At 48.5% G+C, this 20545-nt stretch overlaps 1 protein-coding gene across 3 annotated transcripts in view; it reads left to right on the top strand.

Moving 5' to 3' along the window:
- The first annotated feature begins 1130 nt into the window (after nt 1–1130).
- Nucleotides 1131–20545, top strand: part of PRKRA (protein activator of interferon induced protein kinase EIF2AK2) — a 39878-nt gene continuing 20463 nt past the window's right edge. Inside the window, exons 1-2 of one of the 3 annotated variants that reach the window (XM_040440288.1) lie at nt 1131–1324; nt 3729–3898. In XM_040440288.1, the coding sequence (XP_040296222.1) occupies nt 1269–1324; nt 3729–3898 (226 nt within the window). In that variant the 5' untranslated portion in view covers nt 1131–1268. Of the gene's footprint in view, nt 1325–3728; nt 3899–15765; nt 15913–20545 lie in introns of those variants that run through there. The other 2 variants (XM_040440287.1, XM_040440289.1) reach the window with 2 other exon arrangements.

The following is a 20545-nucleotide window of genomic DNA, read 5'->3' on the forward strand; positions in this document are numbered from 1 at the left end:
ACCGTTCCTCAGTTATATTACCCCTATATAATGTCCCCTGATACCCTTCCTCAGTTATATTACCCCTGTATAATGTCCCCTGATACCCCTCCTCAGTTATATTACCCCTGTATAATGTCCCCTGATACCCCTCCTCAGTTATATTACCCCCTGTATAATATACCATGATACCCCTCCTCAGTTATATTACCCCTGTATAATGTCCCCTGATACTCCTTAGTTATAGACAGAGCACTCTCACTGACAGCCTGACGGGGACATCGAGTGTGTGTGAGCGCCAGCAGCAGGGTGTTCAATGTGCGTAGGGCCCACAAAGAATGCAGATCGGACCCAAAATACGGTTGTGTGCATGAGCCCTAAGGGTACGGCCACTTGTTTTTTGGAAGCCAAAATTAGGAGTCATAAAAGGAGAGAAAATATAAAGGACGGATCCAATCCCTTTTTGTAACTCACTCCTGGTTTTGGCTTTCAAAACCGTGTGAGGAAACCTGACTGTGTGAACAGGCTTGGACTGGCCCACATGGGTATCCCCCAATGGGCCCCTGAGCAAGATGGGCCCCTAGTCTCCCACCCCCTGCACCAGTGGCCTATGTTAAATAATCTAACAAGTGTTTTATATGATTATATTTGAATGTATCCATACTGTGGGCCCCCAAAATAAATTTTACTGGTGGGTCCTAGGTACCCCAGTCCGACACTGGGTGTGAACGTACCCTTATACATCTCACCAGATAAGGACAGACCGTGTGACAACCTATTACAATACTGTGCCATCTGCGGCCCCCTGAAGCCACTCCCATCATTACCCTATAACGTCACCCATCCTCGTTATTATATCAAGCCACGCCCCATGGCAATACATTCCACCAACTTAGAACAGCCCTCTCTGCTCATTACCATATAAGCCACACCCGCCATATTTATCATATCAATCCACGCCCCATGACCGAACATCCCACCCGCCTCTAATAGAGAGCCATGGCTGTCCGCTCATCGCCATATAAGCCACACCCACCACCCCTTGACTAAGAACAGACCTGAGCAGCAGCTCCTTCCGCGGTAGCGCCGCCTCTTGTGTTCAGTGTATCCCTCCGCCGAGGCATAGGGACCGTATAGCCCTTCCCCTTCCGCTATGTCAGTCGCTCCCTAAGAGAGAGAGAGAAAGGAAGCGCTGCAGTGTCGGGCGGCCGGTAGAGAACCTTTTCTGCGCGGCTCTAATCCTCGGAGAGCAGGTCCCACTCTCCCCCCCTTCCCCTCGTTCCGCCATCATGTCCAGGGAGAGGTTTCCAGCCGCGCCTAAAAGGAGCTCTGACAACGCCAAAAGGTGCGAGGTGAAAGAAAGGGGTGTGGACGCCTGGGGAACTACAGGTCCCAGCGTGTCTTCCCGGACAGATAGCCGGGGGCTGCAGTGCAGGGCGCGCTGCGTTATCGGTGCAGTGCTGTGACCTATTGTGAGGGCTCTGCTGCTGTTCACACACTGCTGCGATTCCCAGTTTTCTGCACCGTGTAGGAGTCTTATATATGTGTGGAGAAAGGGCAGTTCACAATGGACTCTTCTAGGGGTGCAGGGTCCTAGTCACCCAGGGGTTTCCCTAGACTCAGTTCACATCTGCACTAATCATCTCCATTGTTCTGCTGCATTCTAAGAGGAGCATGGCTGCGGGCGTCACCTGGCTGGGCTGCTGCGGGCGTCACCTGGCTGGGCTGCTGCGGGCGTCACCTCGGACCTGTGCTCTGATGTGTGAATGTGTTCATATGTGCCTGAGAAAAAGGATGTTTTAATATATGCAAATGAGCCTCTAGGAGCAAAGGGGGTGTCGCAGTTGCACCTAGTCTCCACTTTCTCTGCACCTGCCGCTCCCTCTACACTTTGGCAGGATCAGGCAGTGCAAACCTCATCATGCCCGGCCCTGTCGATCAAACTGCAGAGAGCAGAGCCTCTAGGAGTAACGTCAACGCCCCTGTTGCTCCTAGAGACTCATTTGCATATATTAAAACTTCATTTTTCTCAGCAATGCGGGCACTACCGATGAGCGAATGGACTTTGGATGTTTCATCGCATAATACTGCGTTAGAATACTGCTCGCTCCCTGTAGTTTTAGAATGTATTGGCTTCGATGAGGCGAAGTTATAACTTCATAAAATAATTTCTACTGGAAAAAACTTTTTTTTATGAAGTTATTATGAGAAGTAATAACTCCGGCTCATCGGAGCCAATACATTCTAATAGTGTACGGAGTTTTATGTGAATTGACTTTGGATGTTTCATCCGATGTCGATTGGCTCATCCCTAGCGAGCACATATGAACATGGGATCAACACAGATGTCTTCAGCTGCCAAGTGCACATAGAACAGGTCAGCCAGTGTCATAGGTACTAACCTGACAGATGTCCTCTAAAGTCAGTAGGTACACGTGGCACAGCACACATCCATGATTTACTGACGTGTAAAAGAAGCCTAAGTCAGTGTTCTTGTGGTACAGAATTGGCTACAATGGGATCAGCGCAGTAGGGTAAAGCACAGACTAGGGCTGAAATGATTACTCGAATTAATCGATTAACTAGACACCAAAAAATCCTCAATGCAAATTTTTTCCATCGATGATTCCTTTGTGCCATGTGACCACGGAGTGTGAGTGAGGAGCTTGCTATTACTCACGCTCCGTGGTCGCCTGCCCGCACAGCGCTGCACTGGATCCTGACATACACACATCGTCAGGACATTTTGGTTCACTGGCGCTACGGCTGGGCACTGATGTGGGGGAAGGGGACTAATGGCACTAGGGGACTGATGAGTTTTTATCGAAAACGTTCTTTTAATTAGTTATTTTTTTTATTAGAATACTCGATTAATCGGTAGAATACTTGATTACTAAAATAATAGCTGCAGCCCTAGTATTTTTGTAGGACGTGGTGGAAGAACCCTTGCAGCTGCCATAGGTCCAGTCTTGATGGTCTGACCTCGCTGCGTAGGATGAGCTTAAAGGCTATGTACACCTTTGGGGGCAATCTATTGCATTGCACTTATTTTGAGCTAAAAATAATTTTTTCAATTGGTCTTTATTAAAAATATGGAGCCCTTTTTTCTGTACAGAGCTGAGATGCTCTAGAAGCTGCCTGTGCATTTTCTCTTTTCCATCAGACCAGGAGCTGACGGGCTCCTTACCTCTGCTCTCTGACATTATAAACACTCATTACAGCGCAGTTCTCATCTCTCAGTAGTTTAGAGGTAAGGTTTATTAGATGAGTGAAAGTAGGATGCACAAGACCGTATGTATTTTGCGGTCCGCAAAAAATACGGATGACATCCGTGTGCATTCCGTATTTTGCAGAACGGAACAGCTGGCACCTGATAGAACAGTACTATACTTGTCCGTAATGCAGACAATAATGGGACATATTCAGTTTTTTTGCGAAACGGAAATACGGACATACGGAAACTGAATGCACATGGAAAAAAACGGAGCAGACACGGAAAGAAAATGCGTTCGTGTGTATGAGCCCTTAGAAAAACAGTTAACCCTTTGTGACAGAATGGCTCAATATTTTTAGTAAAAGCCAACTGAAAATGTAAGTAAAAAAAATCAGTAAAATGCGATCATAAGCAAAAGTTGCCTCCAGTGGTGTACATGGCCTTTGAATTGCGGTTCCTCTGGTCAGTAGGCTTCCAGCAGTAGGTGACTTGATGGCTTTAATTGCTTATGTTTTCCACCCGTTCTTCTCCACAGCGCAAATGAGCTCGACCCAACCGCCCCGTGCAAGACGCCCATTCAGCTGCTACATGAATTTGGAATCAAGACCGGCAGCCCCCCTGTGTACACCTTTGAGAAGGCCGATGGACAAGCCCATAACCCAAGCTTCACATTCCGCGTCACCATAGGAGAGATATCGTGCCTAGGTTTGTAAATTTAAAGAGAAAGTGTGGCAGTCCTTGGAGAATCCTTAAAGGGGTTGTCCTGCCGAGAGATCATTTCCTTTCCACCATTTGCCAATGTACTGGGTGTGTGTGTGCTGCAAGGCCAATGGGAAAAGGTGGGATGGAAAGTGGAACTAAGTGTATGGGTAACACTGGGGCAGCCAGACCTCCACTATACCGAGGAATGGGGTGTCCCGCTGCCTATTTTGGTGACCTAGCCTCAGGATAGCTCATAAATATCAGATCAGCAGGGATCCAACTCACAGATAGGTCATCAATATAGGAAATGGGACAACCCCTTTAAGTTGAAGGGGTTGTACGAGTGTTTAATTCTATTAACTTATCCTCAGGATAGTGATAGGGTTTAACGGCCACCGCCAGCTTTTTGAAGAGGCTGTGGCGCTCCTGTGATTACTGCGGCCTCCTCGCATCTCACCAAGCACAGCGCCATACGTTGTATAGTGGCTGGCTTTGGTATTGCAGCTCAGTTGGAAGCTGCACCTAGGTCAGATGACCCTAACAGAGCACTGTAGTCAAACAGCTGATCAACGAGGTGCTGGGAGTTGGACCATCCCCACTGATCAGATACTGATGACCTCTCCTAAAAATAGGTCATCAGGATTCAGCCTCGTGAACACGACCGCATCTGTTTTGCGGTGCCCAAATCGTGGTTCCGCAAAATACTGATGTGGTCTGCGAGCATTTATTTTGCAGACCTATAGACATAGTCTATCTTTTTGCGGAACAGATATACTGATGCGGAAAGCACAAGGATGATCCACGTGCTTTCCACATCTGTGTGTCTGTTTAGAAAAAAGGTAGAACGTGACCTATTGAAGTTAGTGGGTCCGCAAAATATGCGGATGCAACACAGCTGGTAATCGGCGTTTGCGGACCGAAAAAATACATATGGTCGTGGGCATGAGGCCTGAAACACTCGAACCGCCCCTTCCAGACGAGCGTTGGTCACGCTGCAAGTCCGCAGTGCAGCTCCCGGCCTGACCTCCCAGCGCTGCCGGGATTCACATAGCATTATATTACCCTTACAGTTCTGGAATGTATTGGATAACACTGGCAGCATTATGTCAGTGTTATCCAATACATTCCAGAACTGTAAGGGTTACATAGAATCATAAATCAATATAATGCTATGCGACCCCCTCAGTGCTGGGAGGTCAGGCCGGGTGCTGAGCTGCGGACTTGCAGCGTGACCAACGCTCGTCTTCAAGGACCCTTAATGTGACCCAAAAAATAAATGGGGAATGCGGCATCCCCTGAACATTCATATGGCAGTCTTAATCCGACATGCGCTGGAGCCTCCCATAAATGTGGTGCATAGTCCGGCAGTGTCTGGCTCGGGTTTGCACTATAACTTATGGCCGTGTTGCTCTAAGCCCCACTTACTGGTTTGACAAGTGGTGTAATATTGAAAAAAGCCGCATGTTTTTCTGCAAAATCGGCTTGCCACTAATCTTGACTTTTTTATGCTAGAAATCTAGCATGTCGCGTAATAAATTTTGTTTCTCTGTCATTCTGGGAAATATAAAGGAAGCGCTTACCCTAAGTTCACATCTGCGTTGGGTCGGCGGGGGAACGACATAGCTGGATAATGCCGCCAACCGCTGCATCACCTTTGACTACAATGGGACCCAACAGGGGTCCAGCCGCCTTTCGTTATGCATGCACGACTTTCTCGTGCATGGCATTGGGGGACACAGCACCATGGGTATATGTCCAACTACCACTAGGAGGCGACACTAGACATGAAAAAGTGTTGGCTCCTCCCCGTTGGGCTATACCCTCTCCACAGACACTAGGCAGCTCAGTCTTGTTCTAGTGTCCATAGGAGGCAGACCTGACCTGCTTTTTTGTGCAGGTCATCCTGCTACTTTTTTATTTATTTTTTCTTCAATCATTTTTTTCTTTCTCTGCAGGTTTCGGCCTGCGGCAGGGGTGGCTCCATCGTGTTCCACTTTAGTTGCCCCCCTGCGGGGCGCGTACTCGGGTACCTGGCAGCCACCCAGTCCCCACTTGTAACTGCTTCCGCAGTGGAATTCCGGTAGACCCACGGCTCCCGTGTTGAGTCCGCCGAGGGGGTGGTCATTGCTGCGCCTGAAGACATCCGAAGGTAAGTAGAGATCCGGATCCATTGTGGGGGCCCTGTAGTCCCCTTCTCCCTCCCTCCCTCCTTCCCCAACTCCCCCCCTTGGCCTCTTAGGGTCTGGGGCACTTTGCTGGGTGGTCCACCCACTTTATCTCCCCTATCCCCATGAAGGGGGGGTTATTTGGGGGCCAAAATACCTTCAGAGAGGCCCATGTCTCTTCTGGGTCCGGCACTTTCACAGAAGCCGCAGCATTAATGGGGGTCATTTTCGGGTGTTTTTCCTGAGGGCTTCCTCAATTCCCCTCGGCCCTGTGTTCCTCCCGGCTTCAGGACGCCCCCGCGATCGCAAGCGTCCGTTCCGGCTTCACTTCCCTAATCTAGGCCCCGGCTTTTCGGCCGACTAGGCCGCAGGTCACGTGGGGCGGAGCCTTCTCTCCGCCCACTCCTGGTTTCCCGGGCTCTCTCATTCTCCCTCCCTCCGTGGGAGGAGCCTGGGAGGGGCCTCTGCTCCTTGCCCAATCCAGCGTCACGTGGGGCGGAGCCTTCTCTCCGCCCACTCCTGGCTTCCCGGGCTCTCTCATTCTCCCTCCCTCTGTGGGAGGGGCCTCTGCTCCTTACCCAATCCAGCTCCAGCTGCCCTGCTCTGTCAGAGGGGCGGTTCTTCCTCCGGCTGCCGGCTTCTTTCTCTTCACCGGGTCCATCTTCTCCTGCATGGGGCGCGCTGACACAGCTCCTGGGGTCGGGTAGGCAGCCTCTGGCTGATTTGCTCTGCTGGCTCCCCCCCTTCTCCCCCTCTCCTTCCTCTCAGTTGCTGCTGCACCTCTTGGAACAGTGGCTCCGGGGACAGTTAGGTCAGCCCTGCTGCTCTATGAGGGCTTCCTCTCCCAGCCTCCTCATCGGATCGCCACGTATTTCACGTGCGTCCGTTGTCTTACGGAGGTTTCCATGTGGTCGCCTTGTCGTCGTCCCCCCCTTTTCCACCCTTTTGTGTAGGTCCCCCCTGAATGGGCTCCCTCCTTGTCGAACCATGGGAACCTGGCCTGACTCGCCCAATCCCCGGCGGAGTCGCTGGAGCGCTACCCACGAATTGCGGTCTCCTCTCCCCCCTAGGCTCACGTCGATACAGGGTCACGCAAGGAGTAGCCCACGGACCAACCTCTGGTGGTCTTAACTAGCTTCCACCCCTCCTCGGCATCCTTGGGTCTCCCCAGGACAGGCCTGAGGCTGGTGACGAAGCCTTCTCTGTCAGTTGCCTCTGGGGACACCTCTGCACCGATTCTCTCGGAACAGAGCATCAGGCGGTCTTCCACCATACAGAAGCCCTCTGTGAGGTCAAGACAAGTGTGCACGGAGGAACCTACCCTACCCAGGTTTCGGTGTCCCTCTAGTGGACTTTCGGATGGCGCTCTCCTACCTGCACAGGTAATTACCGCACTGGTAAGCCAGCCGTCTCCGTGCTTAGCAACTGGGACACCTACGTGGTGTCTCTGGTACGTGCGCCCTCGTAGGCTGTACACGACAGACCTTCCTGGTTCCCCTCACCAGGGGCTATGTTCCAGGCAAGCTGATAATTCAGGCAAACGCCTCTTGTAGGGTTGGTAACCCTCCTCGGCCTCTAAAGGTTCTTTTGTAGTAGCCTGTATCAGTGAATACAGGCCTGTTTTTGTTGCCGTGGCGATTAGTTCCTACACTTACTCCAGATGCTGTAGCCATTACCCCTGGTTGGCTCTATGGTGTTCCCACATGGCACTATTTCCCCCTGCCGGGTGAGAGATACAGGCCGCCTTCAATTGCCGTTGCAATTGCCCCTGTCTGTTTCCAGCCACCTTGCTCCCTTCATAGGTAGAGTTCCTACACCATCTCCTGATGCTGTAGCCAATACCCCTGGCGGGCTCTATTGTGTTCCATGCGGCAACATTTCTCCCTACGGGCGAGATGTAGAGGCCACTTTCAATTGCCACAGAATTGCCCCTCTCTGTGTCTAGTGGGCACCAAGTTGCCACCTTGATCCCTTCATAGGTAGAGTACCTGCACCATCTCCGGATGCTGTAGCCGTTACTCTTGTCTGGCTTTATGGTTTACCATGTGGCATTTTCTCTCCCTTACCGGACGAGATATTGAGGCCTCCTCCAATTGCCGTGGCCATTGCACCTACCTCATCATAGTGTGCACCAAACAGCCATCTTACTCTCTTCTTAGGTAGATTTCTGCAACCGTTACACCTGTCTGGCTCTATGGAGTACTTTGCGGCCCTGTTTCCCTCTGGTGAAATAGAGGGCCTCCTTCAGTTGCCATTGCACTTACTTAATTGTGGTGTGCACCTGTCGTTCTTTGTGGTACCGTGTGGCCCTATTTTCCCCCTCCCGAGCGGAATATAGGTAGCATTGCTAACGCGGTAGCCGCTGGACTTCTCTGGTCCTAGGGGGCACAATGCGGCCACATTTCTCTAATCTTAAATCTAGTACTTCTACCATCTCCAGATGCTGTACCCATTGCACCTGTCTGGTTGTATCTCTGCACTACTCAGCCGTATTGCTACTTTACCAGGTTGTAGACCTGTACCCTCCAAATGCGGTTGCATTTCCGGATGCTGTGGCTTTGTTTCCACTCTCCTTAGTGTGCAACATGCTGCCACTTTAGCTTGGTTTTAGGCATGTATTTTTAGCCCACGTGCTGGGCCCTAGGGTGCAATCTGTGGCCCATACAGTTTCTGTATTACGGGGTGCTTCCTTCCCTGGACTCTATTCTATACTCCAGACATCTACTGTCGTACTCTATGGTCTGTCTACAACAGGCCATCCTGGTTCAGCATGTGCACGGTAACCATATCTGGCAGGGGTGGGCCAGCCCAACCCCCTCCGCCACCTTGTCGGTCTACTGCTACTTCTGGTGTACCCAGTATATGGCTGATCTGGTGGGTGGTCCACATACAACCACGCTCCCTACACCATGGCCAGGTGGTTGTTGGCTTTCGTGCTAGGGTTGCTCTTGCCATCCCTATAAGGTACTTCTGTCCGCGGCACTCCGCGTTACCCCATATCATAAGGAGTACCCGCGTTGTTTTCTGTTACAGGGCGGACCACTCCTGGTGGAGTACAGTCATCTCCACTGGATCTTCTACCTTGTTGGGGTACGAGCTTGGTGAGCTCCGGCCGCTGCAGCGGTTTTCGGCCATCACTGGATGTCCTCCTCCACACGGAATCCTTCTGGGGTCACCGTTTTTTCTCGTTGGACGTCTTTCCTAATGGTCAGGGACGGAAACACTGAGCGCCACACACCTGCCTGGTAGGTGAAATTTCTGCTGATTGCTCTGGCATCGGACAGGGTCCCGTAGTTCCTTCTGGGTCCGGGTGTTCCCTTATATTCTCTGCTTAGTTGTACTATTTGACAGAGGGCAGTTTCCTTGGACCTTGCTATTGTCTGCGCCTGTCTGGTACTTTCTCCCCCTGGGAGTCTTCTGTGTGTCGGTCGCAGCTGGTTTCTACATTTCGTGTAGTCACTCCCAGTTTCTTTATAACGACTTCGCCATTCCTTGCGTATGGGTGTTTGTCGTTTTTGTGGTACAACCCAATCCGCTGTACTTGTCCTCTCCGGGACAATGTATATAGATTGCTAGCCACTATTCTTAGAATGGTTAGTTGTCCATGACCAATCCCTTCCCATGTAGCGGTTCTCTTAATTTTTTCTTGGTTATTCTACCTTTCGTTGGCCTCTGGTGGTTCAGTTCCTGGTTCCTTGTGAGCCCATACCGGGTACTCCTTTCTGGAGTCCCTGTCCCCGTTCATGGACCACGCAGATTCTGTATGATAATCGTTGTTTGTAGAATCTTCCTCCTTAGATTGTTGGGAGTACTCTCCTTCTCCTCCCATGCCTCTCAGTCCAGTGTGTCCCTGCTGAGAATTCCTGGGCCTGCATCTCCCTGATACTCCATTTGGCCGGAGTTTCTCCGGTCTTGCGCTTTTCAGCGATATTTTGTTTTCAGAGGCTCGTTCCTCGTCTCCTGGTTGTGGGATGCAGGTCTTATCTTATCTTTTTTCCTGGCCTTTACTTGCAACCCCCTCCCTTTCCAAGGGTTGGCGGTTTCCCTTGGCGCCTTTGGGGTTTCAACCTTTCAATAGGGCGCTTAACTTCATCACCTGCCTTGCGGTGGGGGAGTCCTGCTCACTTCATTGTGAGCCTTGCTATGGCTTCTCTCACTCCAGGGTGTCCCTGCTGAGATTTCCGGGGCCTGCATCTGGTCCCCTTTTTTCCCTGATACTTCTTTTGGCCAGAGTTTCTCCGGTCTTGCGCTTCTCAGCGATATTTGGTTTTCAGGGGCTCGTTCCTCGTCTCCTGATTTTGTGATGCCGGCCTCATCTTTTCTCTTTTCCTGGCATTTACTTACAACCCCTTCCCTTTACAAGGGTTGTCGGTTTCCGTTATCGTCTTTGGGGTTTTTTCCTTTCAATAGGGCGCTTATCTTCATCACCTGTTTTGCGCTGAGGGGAGGCCTGCTCCCTTCTCATGTGAGCCTTGCTATGGCTTCCCTCACTCGTATGGCCTTCAAGAGTCCATGTTCCCTTGTTCCCCTGCCCTGTCAGGGTTTGACTTCAGGGTGTTTGTGCTTTTGCCTGAGTCAATTAGAATGTTGGGTAGCTCCACTACGTGGTGCTGTCCTACTTTCTCTCTCCAGCCTTTGGTGGAGCTCGGTGTTTCCCTTTTGCCGCCTTCTTGCATTTGGGTCCTTCTCCCAGGCATTTGTCTTGGAGTGCGGGCAATCTTCTGTGCTTTCCCCCTGTTGGGTCACGTGGTTCTCCCGCACCTGTATGCCCAACCGGTGGCATGGCTGTCCTTTTCCCACCCTCGGGGACTGCTTTGGGACGTCCCATGGTGCTGTGTCCCCCAATGCCATGCACGAGAAAATTGGATTTTTTGTACTCACCGTAAAATCCTTTTCTCGTAGTAGGCATTGGGGGACACAGATCCCACCCTATGTTGTTTTACTTCCGCTTCTCCGGGCTGGTCTCTTGATCTTTCCCGGTACGGGAGTTGTTGGTTCCTTGCCTTTCTTCTCTCTCCTACTGCTTTTGGTACAAACTGAGCTGCCTAGTGTCTGTGGAGAGGGTATAGCCCAACGGGGAGGAGCCAACACTTTTTTATGTCTAGTGTCGCCTCCTAGTGGTAGTTGGACATATACCCATGGTGCTGTGTCCCCCAATGCCTACTACGAGAAAAGGATTTTACGGTGAGTACAAAAAATCCAATTTTTTTGTCCGGCGGAAAGCCGGCAGTTATGCCGCAAAAGTGCAGTCAATGGTGATCCAGCGGTTTGCGGCTTTATTCAGCTACGCAGGATATGGTGAACTCCAGCATGCTGCTCGTCTGCCTGGAAGCAGGTGTGAACGTAGCCTTAGGCCTAGTTCACTCTTCAGTGTTTGATCAGTGATTGTGAGCCAAAACCAGGTGTGGGTCAAGAACACGGAACAGGAATTTAATCAGTTTCTATGAGGAGGTAAGTTCTAGACTTGACAGCGGCGAATCAATGGATGTCGTATATCTGGACTTCTCCAAAGCATTTGACACTGTACCGCATAAAAGGTTAGTATATAAAATGAGAATGCTTGGACTGGGAGAAAACGTCTAAGTGGGTAAGTAACTGGCCGAGTGATAGAAAACAGAGGGTGGTTATTAACGGTACACACTCAGATTGGGTCACTGTCACTAGTGGGGTACCTCAGGGGTCAGTATTGGGCCCTATTCTCTTCAATATATTTATTAATGATCTTGTAGAAGGCTTGCATAGTAAAGTATCAATTTTCGCAGATGACACTAAACTGTGTAAAGTAATTTACACTGATGAGGACAGTATACTGCTACAGAGGGATCTGGATAGATTGGAGGCCTGGGCAGATAAGTGGCAGATGAGGTTTAACACTGAGAAATGTAAAGTTATGCACATGGGAAGGAATAATGCAAGTCACCCGTACATACTAAATGGTAAAACACTCGGTAACACTGACATGGAAAAGGATCTAGGAATTTTAATAAACAGCAAGCTAAGCAGCAAAAACCAGTGTCAGGCAGCTGCTGCCAAGGCCAACAAGATAATGGGTTGCATCAGAAGGGGCATAGATGCCCGTGATGAGAACATAGTCCTACCACTTTACAAATCGCTAGTCAGACCACACATGGAGTACTGTGTACAGTTTTGGGCTCCTGTAAACAAGGCAGACATAGCAGAGCTAGAGAGGGTTCAGAGGAGGGCAACTAAAGTAATAACTGGAATGGGGCAACTACAGTACCCTGAAAGATTATCAAAATTAGGGTTATTCACTTTAGAAAAAAGACGACTGAGGGGAGATCTAATTAATATGTATAAATATATCAGGGGTCAGTAAAGAGATCTATCCCATCAGCTATTTATCCCCGTGACTGTGACGAGGGGACATCCTCTGCGTCTGGAGGAAAGAAGGTTTGTACACAAACATAGAAGAGGATTCTTTACGGTAAGAGCAGTGAGACTATGGAACTCTCTGCCTGAGGAGGTGGTGATGGTGAGTTCAATAAAGGAATTCAAGAGGGGCCTGGATGTGTTTCTAGAGCGTAATAATATTACAGGTTATAGCTACTAGAGAGGGGTCGTTGATCCAGGGAGTTATTCTGATTGCCTGATTGGAGTCGGGAAGGAATTTTTTATTCCCCTAAAGTGGAGAAAATTGGCTTCTACCTCACAGGGTTTTTTGCCTTCCTCTGGATCAACTTGCAGGATAACAGGCCGAACTGGATGGACAAATGTCTTTTTTCGGCCTTATGTACTATGTTACTATGTAGGTGCAGATCTTTCCATTATACCTTCTGTCTATGTAGGCTCCCCTCCTGGTTTTGGATCAGCAATCTGCAGCCGGCCTTTCCACTGTATTTTCAGTCTCGCATACAACTTTTCTAGTTGAAATTTCACAGGTTTTTCAGTAAAAGCAGAACAGATGAGATTTCAGACGCCACAGAAGATCAAAGCGGTGGAAAACCCACTGAAAAGCCGTCACAAAAGCTAGCCCCGGCGGTAGGGATCGACCGATTATCGGTTTGGCCGATATTGAGGATTTTGAACGTTATCGGCATCTATTTTGCCGATATACCGATAACGTATGGGGAGCACAGAACGCGCTGCTCTCGGCGCGTTCTGTGTTCCCTCTGCAGCACAGGGGAGAAGGAAGCAGTGTCTCCTCCCCCTGTGATGCTGCTGCTGCCGCCAATGACAGAAGAGAAGACAAGAGGAGGGGAGGGGCTGTGGCCGCTGCGCCACCAATGAAGATAAGCCTTTCATTCATTCATATACAGGAGGCGGGAGCTGGCTGCAGAATCACATAGCCGGCTCCCGGCCTCTATGAGCGGTAGCTGCGATCCGCGGTAGTTAACTCCTCAGGTGCCGTGGATCGCAGCTACCGCTCATAGAGGTCGGGAGCCGGCTATGTGATTCTGCAGCCAGCTCCCGCCTCCTGTATATGAATGATTGAGAGACTTATCTTCATTGGTGGCGCAGTGCGCCCCCCCAAGCCCCCCAGTATTAATCATTGGTGGCGCAGTGCGCCCCCACCCCAATCCCGGCCAATAGTAAAAACATTGGTGGCGCAGTGCGCCCCCCCCCACCCAGTATTACTCATTGGTGGCAGTGGCCACAGGATCCCCTCTCCCCTGCTCCTCCGATCGGAGCCCCAGCCGTGTAAGCCTGGGGCTCCGATCGGTTACCATGGCAGCCAGGACGCTATTGAAGCCCTGGCTGCCATGGTAAGCTCCATGCTGCTGTGTGCACAAAGCACAGGGCAGCAGGGACAGTGTGAGATCCTATTCACCCTGATAGAGATCTATCAGGGGGAATAGGACAAGGGTTCTAGTCCCTAGGGGGGCTAAAAGTTAGTAAAAAAAAAAACACAAAAATATTAAGTATAAATGAAAAAGACTTATAAAAAAAAATACACATTAACAATAAACATATTAATTTTCAGCAGATTTGTGTAGGAATTATTTTTTTTTTTCTCAAAAATGAAAATTCCCAGAATATCGGTATAAATTATCGGCTATCGGCCTGAAAGTTCACAAATTATCGGTATCGGCCCTAAAAAATCAATATCGGTCAATCCCTACCCGGCGGTTTTCGGCCTGATCCGCTGCAGATTTTCTTTTGATCACAGAAGATCATTCATGTCCTCTGTCTGTCCGCCCTCCGTTGACTAAGCCCCGCCCCTTTATCCAGGGTCCAAAAAGGGAACAAATCAGCAGGAGATGAACCCGTGTTCTCGGCAGGATTTCTTCAAGACTTTGTAACAGGTTAATGAAGAAAACGCTGCAGACTGATGGTGATTGGCTCCTGTTCACATTGGTTTTTAGGTTTAGTGATTATGCGCATCTTTGTTTTCCTACAATGACCAGAATTTAAAAGACCAAAAAATATCTGCGGCTGAGATACCGTAGATCTGTGTCATCACAGAAGTGAGGGAGCGATCGCATCCCGTGTTGGTAACAGGCGGTGATCTTCTTTTTTTTTCCTGCCGTTACTTGCAGCTTCCCCTTTACCTCCCCATTTTGTAGGTGTAAAACCTCTCCTCTTGCTCCCGGAATATTACATTGGGAGCTCTGTATTTGAAACCTAAGGCTACATTTACACGTCAGCGCTAGGGCTCCTTCACATCTGCATTGGAGATTCCATCACAGATTGTATCCGAAAGACCGGAGAGAGAAAGTCCTGCATTCAGGGACCTCCTGCTATGTAGAGAACGGGTCCCTGAAGTGAAGGAGTGCACAGTGCAAGCGCGGCCAACTCTCCATTCACTGCTATGGGTCTGCCAGAAGTAGCTGAGCCAGCGGTTGGCTATTTTTGGAACTCCTACAGAGGTAAAAGGAGGGCGGCCGCGCTTTGGGGGTCCTGTACCTGGGAATAAGAGTGGGTCCCAGAGGTGGGCTCTGTTCCGATCTAACATTTATGGCATATCCTAGCGATATGTCATCAATGGTCCTAGATGGGAATACCCCTTTAAGGCTACTTTCACACTCGCATTTGGTGCGGATCCGTCATGGATCTGCACAGACGGATCCGTTCAGATAATGCAAACATCTGCATCCGTTCAGAATGGATCCATTTGTATTATCTTTAACATGGCCAAGACCATTGAAAGTCAATGGAGGACGGATCCGTTTTCTATTGTCATAGAAAACGGATCCGTCCCCATTGACTTACATTGTGTGTCAGGACGGATCCGTTTGGCTCAGTTTCAAAATGGAGACGGAACGGAGGCAAACTGATGCATTCTGAGCGGATCCTTTTCCATTCAGAATGCATTAGGGCAAAACTGATCCGTTTTGGACCGCGTGTGAGAGCCCTGAACGGATCTCACAAACGGAAAGCCAAAACGCCAGTGTGAAAGTAGCCTAAGCTGCTCAATGGGCTTTGTAGGACGTACTGACCTTTTTTGTGGTTGTATTGCTGAGTTTTTCACCAAATGGCAGCAATGTGCAGATATACCCTAACCCCCTCGTCAGCGGTGTGAGCAGGACTACTTCAGGGGGATTTTTTTAATTTTTTGCTACCACAAATAAAAGCTGTATATTCACAGAGCTGCAGCTTTCTCCATTCACTTCACAAGACTGTGAAAGAGCACTATAATTTTTCGGAGGTGGGAGAGAATCCGTTTTTTTTTTTTGCTTTAGTAATAGTAGCAGCAGTAGACTTGGCTGCTGGAGGCAATGTGATATAATAAGCCTCATACGTGTGAACAGCTGCAGCTCTTGGATCGGGCGATGGGAGTGGTAGATGACTTTGATATTTGCTGTCCTCCTCACTCCGTCTGGGTTAGGAACAGAGGACACACATCAGTAGTGATGTCTGAGAAAACGAACCAACCGACCAAGAAACAAGGAGGTGAGATCTGCTTATTCCTAATACAGGCGGACAGATCGGGGTGCTAAAGTTGGGGCAAAGTTTTACGGGACGTGTAGTTTCAGTTTAGGCCTCATTCACACGGCAGCTGCATGTAAGTACATAAAGTCCATGCAGCTTTGTCTTATACTAGCCTCTAGATGGAAGGCTCCTGGGGCTCATTTGTATATATTATATATGTTTTTCTCGGCAATGCGGACACATATGAACATGGGACCGACACAGATGTCTTAACCGCACATGCAACAGGTCAGCCAGTGTCATAGGTACAAAACTGCTGACAGATGCTGTTTAATTAGTCCTTTTAAATGCTGAAATCCAGGAGTAATACAAAAAACAATTTAAATGATTCCTGAGTTGAGACCCTTGAGATTTGTCTCCCTTTTGGTGCCACTTTGCAAGAGGATGTCAATTGTACATTTTTGGTGACCTTGTAAGATGATATTGAGACCCCTCTAGCGTATAAGGGCAATGTTCCCCATAATAGCATTACATTTCACAACTTGAATGCATGCAATTCTTAAGTAAAACATATCTATTCTACTGAGAAATTCTATACAGGGCTCCAGACTAAAAAAAATATCAAGGAACCATTGCCTTCTAAACAGAAAAATTTAGGAGCCAAATTAAAAAAATTTGTCGCCAAATTTAAAATACATATAATTACGGTATAATAAAAAAATAATAATAAAACACATCTTACCTAGGGTTGTCACGATACCAAAATTTGGACTCAATTTCGATACCATAAAAAAGTATTGCGATACTTGATACCATGTGAAAAAAATAAAACGCCAAAAAAGCCGCGTGCATACCAGATTTTAATAGTTTGCACCTTTTCGGGCGTGGCGATATGTAATTTTTTTTATTTATATATTTTATATGTAAAATTGGGCAAGGGGGTGATTTAAACTTAATATTTTGGTGTTATTTTTTTTATAACTATTTCTCCCCCTTAGGGGCTAGAACCTGAGATCTTTCATCCCTTGTCCTATTCGCCCTGATAGATCTCTATCGGGGTGAATAGGACTTTACACTCTCCCTTCTGTCCTGTGCTTTGTGCACACAGCAGCAGGGAGCCGACTACGGCAGCCAGGGCTTCAGTAGCGTCCTGGCTGCTATGCTAACAGATCGGAGTCCCAGGCTTACACTGCTGGGGCTCCGATCGGAACTGCCACCAATGATGATAATACTTGGAGGGGGGCAGCGCACTACGCCACCAATGATTCTACTTTATAATACTGGGGTTGAGAGGGGGGGGGGGATTCGGTGCACTGTGCCACCAATGAATATCGTTTATGCTTAATACAAACGCAGGCTGCGCTGCGGGTGCCGGCCATATCCCATACCCGGCACGCAGCCTCTATGACTGCGCGCTGCGATCCACCGCTATTAACCCGTCAGGTGCGGCACCTGACTGGTTAATAGCGGTGGATCGCAGCACGCAGTCAGAGGCTGGGTGCCAGGTATGGCCGGCACCCGCAGCGCAGCCTGCGTTTGTATTAAGCATAAACAATATTCATTGGTGGCACAGTGGCCACAGCCCCTCCCCTCCTCCTCCCTGCTATCAGCCCATTGGTGGCAGCAGCACAGGGGGGAGGGACTGCCTCCTTCTCCTCTGTGCTGTTGAGAAGAACATGGCACGCGCAGCGCGTCCCATGTCGGTTCCTCCTGTGTGAGAGGCAGAGCAACGGAGGGTCTAGGCGCAAATGGCAACAAGACTACAAAGTCTTGTCACCATTTAGCAATTCTAAGTTGTCGCCATCTGGAGCCCTGGTATATGGATTTAAAAAAATAAATAAAAAATTACCGGTATGTACTTAAGCGAGGCTATAAGGGTGATACTTTAAGTACTTTAATACCGCGTGCAACTGGTGGGCCGATAGTAGAATTTAGAATGGAAGCAATCGCAAAGTAATCTTAATCATACAGAGAAGTCTTCCAATATTCACAAAATATGTATGCACTGAAATATTGTGATATTTAATGCCACAGATGTAATATTTGTGAGTCGTCCGTGTAATGGCAGGTTGCAGTCTAGTCTGTTGCAGCACTGAGGTCTACTGCTACTGCCATTATACCAGTACAGTCTGCTGTAGTTACTCGGAGATCCGCAAAAAGCATGTACATAAGAGAAGACGATTGAATTTACTGGAAACGGAACAGGTTACGTACAGCATAGCATTTTTGAAAAAAATAATAGCCATGTGTTCTGTAGATTGTTTTTGGGTTCTTTTGCTCATCACAGAGCATACAGTATATCAATGCACCCATAATCGTAATATCAGACTTTTTTTTTTTTTTAGGGGTTGTCACTTCAGCAAATTTCATGTATCATGTAGATAAAGTTAATACAAGGCGCTTACTAATGTATTGTGATTGTCTGTATTGCCTCCTTTGCTGGCTGGAATCATTTTTCCATCACATTATACACTGCTCGTTTCCATGGTTACCTCCATCCTACCATCAGTGGTGGTCGTGCTTTCACACTGGCCTATGAGCTCCCACAGTCCTGGCCACCAGAGAGGCTGATACTTTTTCCTATATTTTGCAAGCACGACCACCACTGATGGTAGGGTGGTGGTAACCATGGAAACGAGCAGTGTATAATGTGATGGAAAAATGATTCCAGCCAGCAAAGGAGGCAATACAGACAATCACAATACATTAGTAAGTGCCTTGTATTAACTTTCTCTACGTAAATGCCATTTGCTGAAGTGAGACAACACCTTTTAAGGCTTATGTCCACCTTCATAACCATATTTTTTAATTGCTCCTGCCTGTCTCGTGTATAAAAATCTGTAGTTTTGCAAATGGTCTTCCTTAGAACTACAGCTGCTATGCAGCCTTGCAGATCTGTGTGTCTCCATGGTAACAGACAACAGCCACACCTTGTGTAGTTGGATCATGCAGTCAAATGCCCTTCTGTCTCCTCCTTTCTGGAAATTTACCAGATGTATGTTAAGAAGCAGTAGGACATCGGTGGAAAGGAAGTGTGACTGCACGGGGTGTGTTTGTCTGTTACCATGGAGACACATAGGTCTGCATTGAAGCTGTAGCGTACTATATAGAAGTCATTCGGGCTACTGCTGGCTCTAAAGCAGTCAATGAAAATGTTCTCATGGTCTGTTAGATGTCTTGGGATGTCCTACGTGTGGTGACGGGGGTGGGAGGTTCTGAGGGGATATGGCCGTGTCATATTGGCAGGATGTGATCCTCATGGTATTGTCTTCATTTAGAAAAGACTGTTGTCTTGAAGGTTATTCGTACAACCTACCAATGGATTTGTTATTTCGGATGGTAGGGATTGCATTTCCTCAATGACGATAACTTTCTGTTGGGCTGTAAATTGACGTCGCTTTCCATCTTGGTGACCTTGGGTTCTGTCATCTGCAAGTTCCAAGGATTATATTGTTCTTAGCAGATGCATAAATGTGCTAAGTATATCTGGCTTCTTGCAGCTCATGGTTTCACAGAGGCAAGCACTACGTGGGCTTTTCCTGGCATCTCCACAGATAAACCTAAAACCCACCCAGACTTACTTACTATGTAGTAGAGTTGTTGCGATACCAAATTTTTGATGCGATACTCGATAGCATTCGATACCACGCGGAAAAAAATAAAACCCCAAAAAATTCAGCATTTTAAAAAATGGCGAATCGTGCAGTTTTTATTTATTTATTTTTCTGTTCCGGCCTTCACCGCATAGATTTTTTAAAATATTTTAATAGTTTGGACTTTTTGGACGTGGCGATGTGATATGTTTATTGTTTATATATTTTATATGTAAAATTAAGATTTGTTCTTAGTGTGTTATACTTTTTTACAGTTTATTTAATAACTATTTCCCCCCTCAGGGACTAGAACCTGGGATCTTTTAATCCCTTGTCCTATTCACCCTGATAGAGCTCTATTATGGTGAATAGGATTTCTCACTCTCCCTGCTGCTCTGTGCATAGTGCACACAGCAGTAGGAAGATTACCATGGCAGCCAGGGCTTCAGTAGCGTCCTGGCTGCCATGGTAACCGGTCGGAGCCCCAGGATTACACTACTGGGGCTCCGATCAGAAGCTGCCACTGCCACCAATGAGAAGGGGAGGGGACTCTGGCCACTGCCACCAATGATTTTAATACTGGGGGGAGGGGTTGAGGAGGGCGGGCGCACTGCGCCACCAATGATAATTAACCTTTAATACAGGAAGCGGGTACTATCAGTGGCACCTAAGGGGTTAACTTCCGCTGATCGTAGCTCCCTGTCAGAGGCAGGGTGCCGGCTATGCGATTCTGCTGCCAGCACCTGCCTCCTGTATCGTTCCTCCTGTATACCTTTCATGAGCAGGCTACATAGAGCAGCGCCCAGGGATCGCCCTGCACTTACTATTATTCCCGGGCGCCGCTCCTTTCGCCCTCTGTGGCCCAGTTATCGTCTCCTGCTCTGTATGCGAATTACTACTATCGGAGCAATGGGGAGGAGACATCAGCTTCTCTCCTCGGCGTTCCTTCTCCCTTGCTGTTACGTTCTGCGATGCGATTGGACAGCGCTACAGCAGGGAGAAGGAACGCCCAGGAGAGAAGCGGATGTCTCCTGATTGCTCCGATAGTAGTAATTAGCATA

This window comes from Bufo bufo, chromosome 7 (genome assembly GCF_905171765.1).
Source record: "Bufo bufo chromosome 7, aBufBuf1.1, whole genome shotgun sequence".
Lineage (NCBI taxonomy): Eukaryota > Metazoa > Chordata > Amphibia > Anura > Bufonidae > Bufo > Bufo bufo.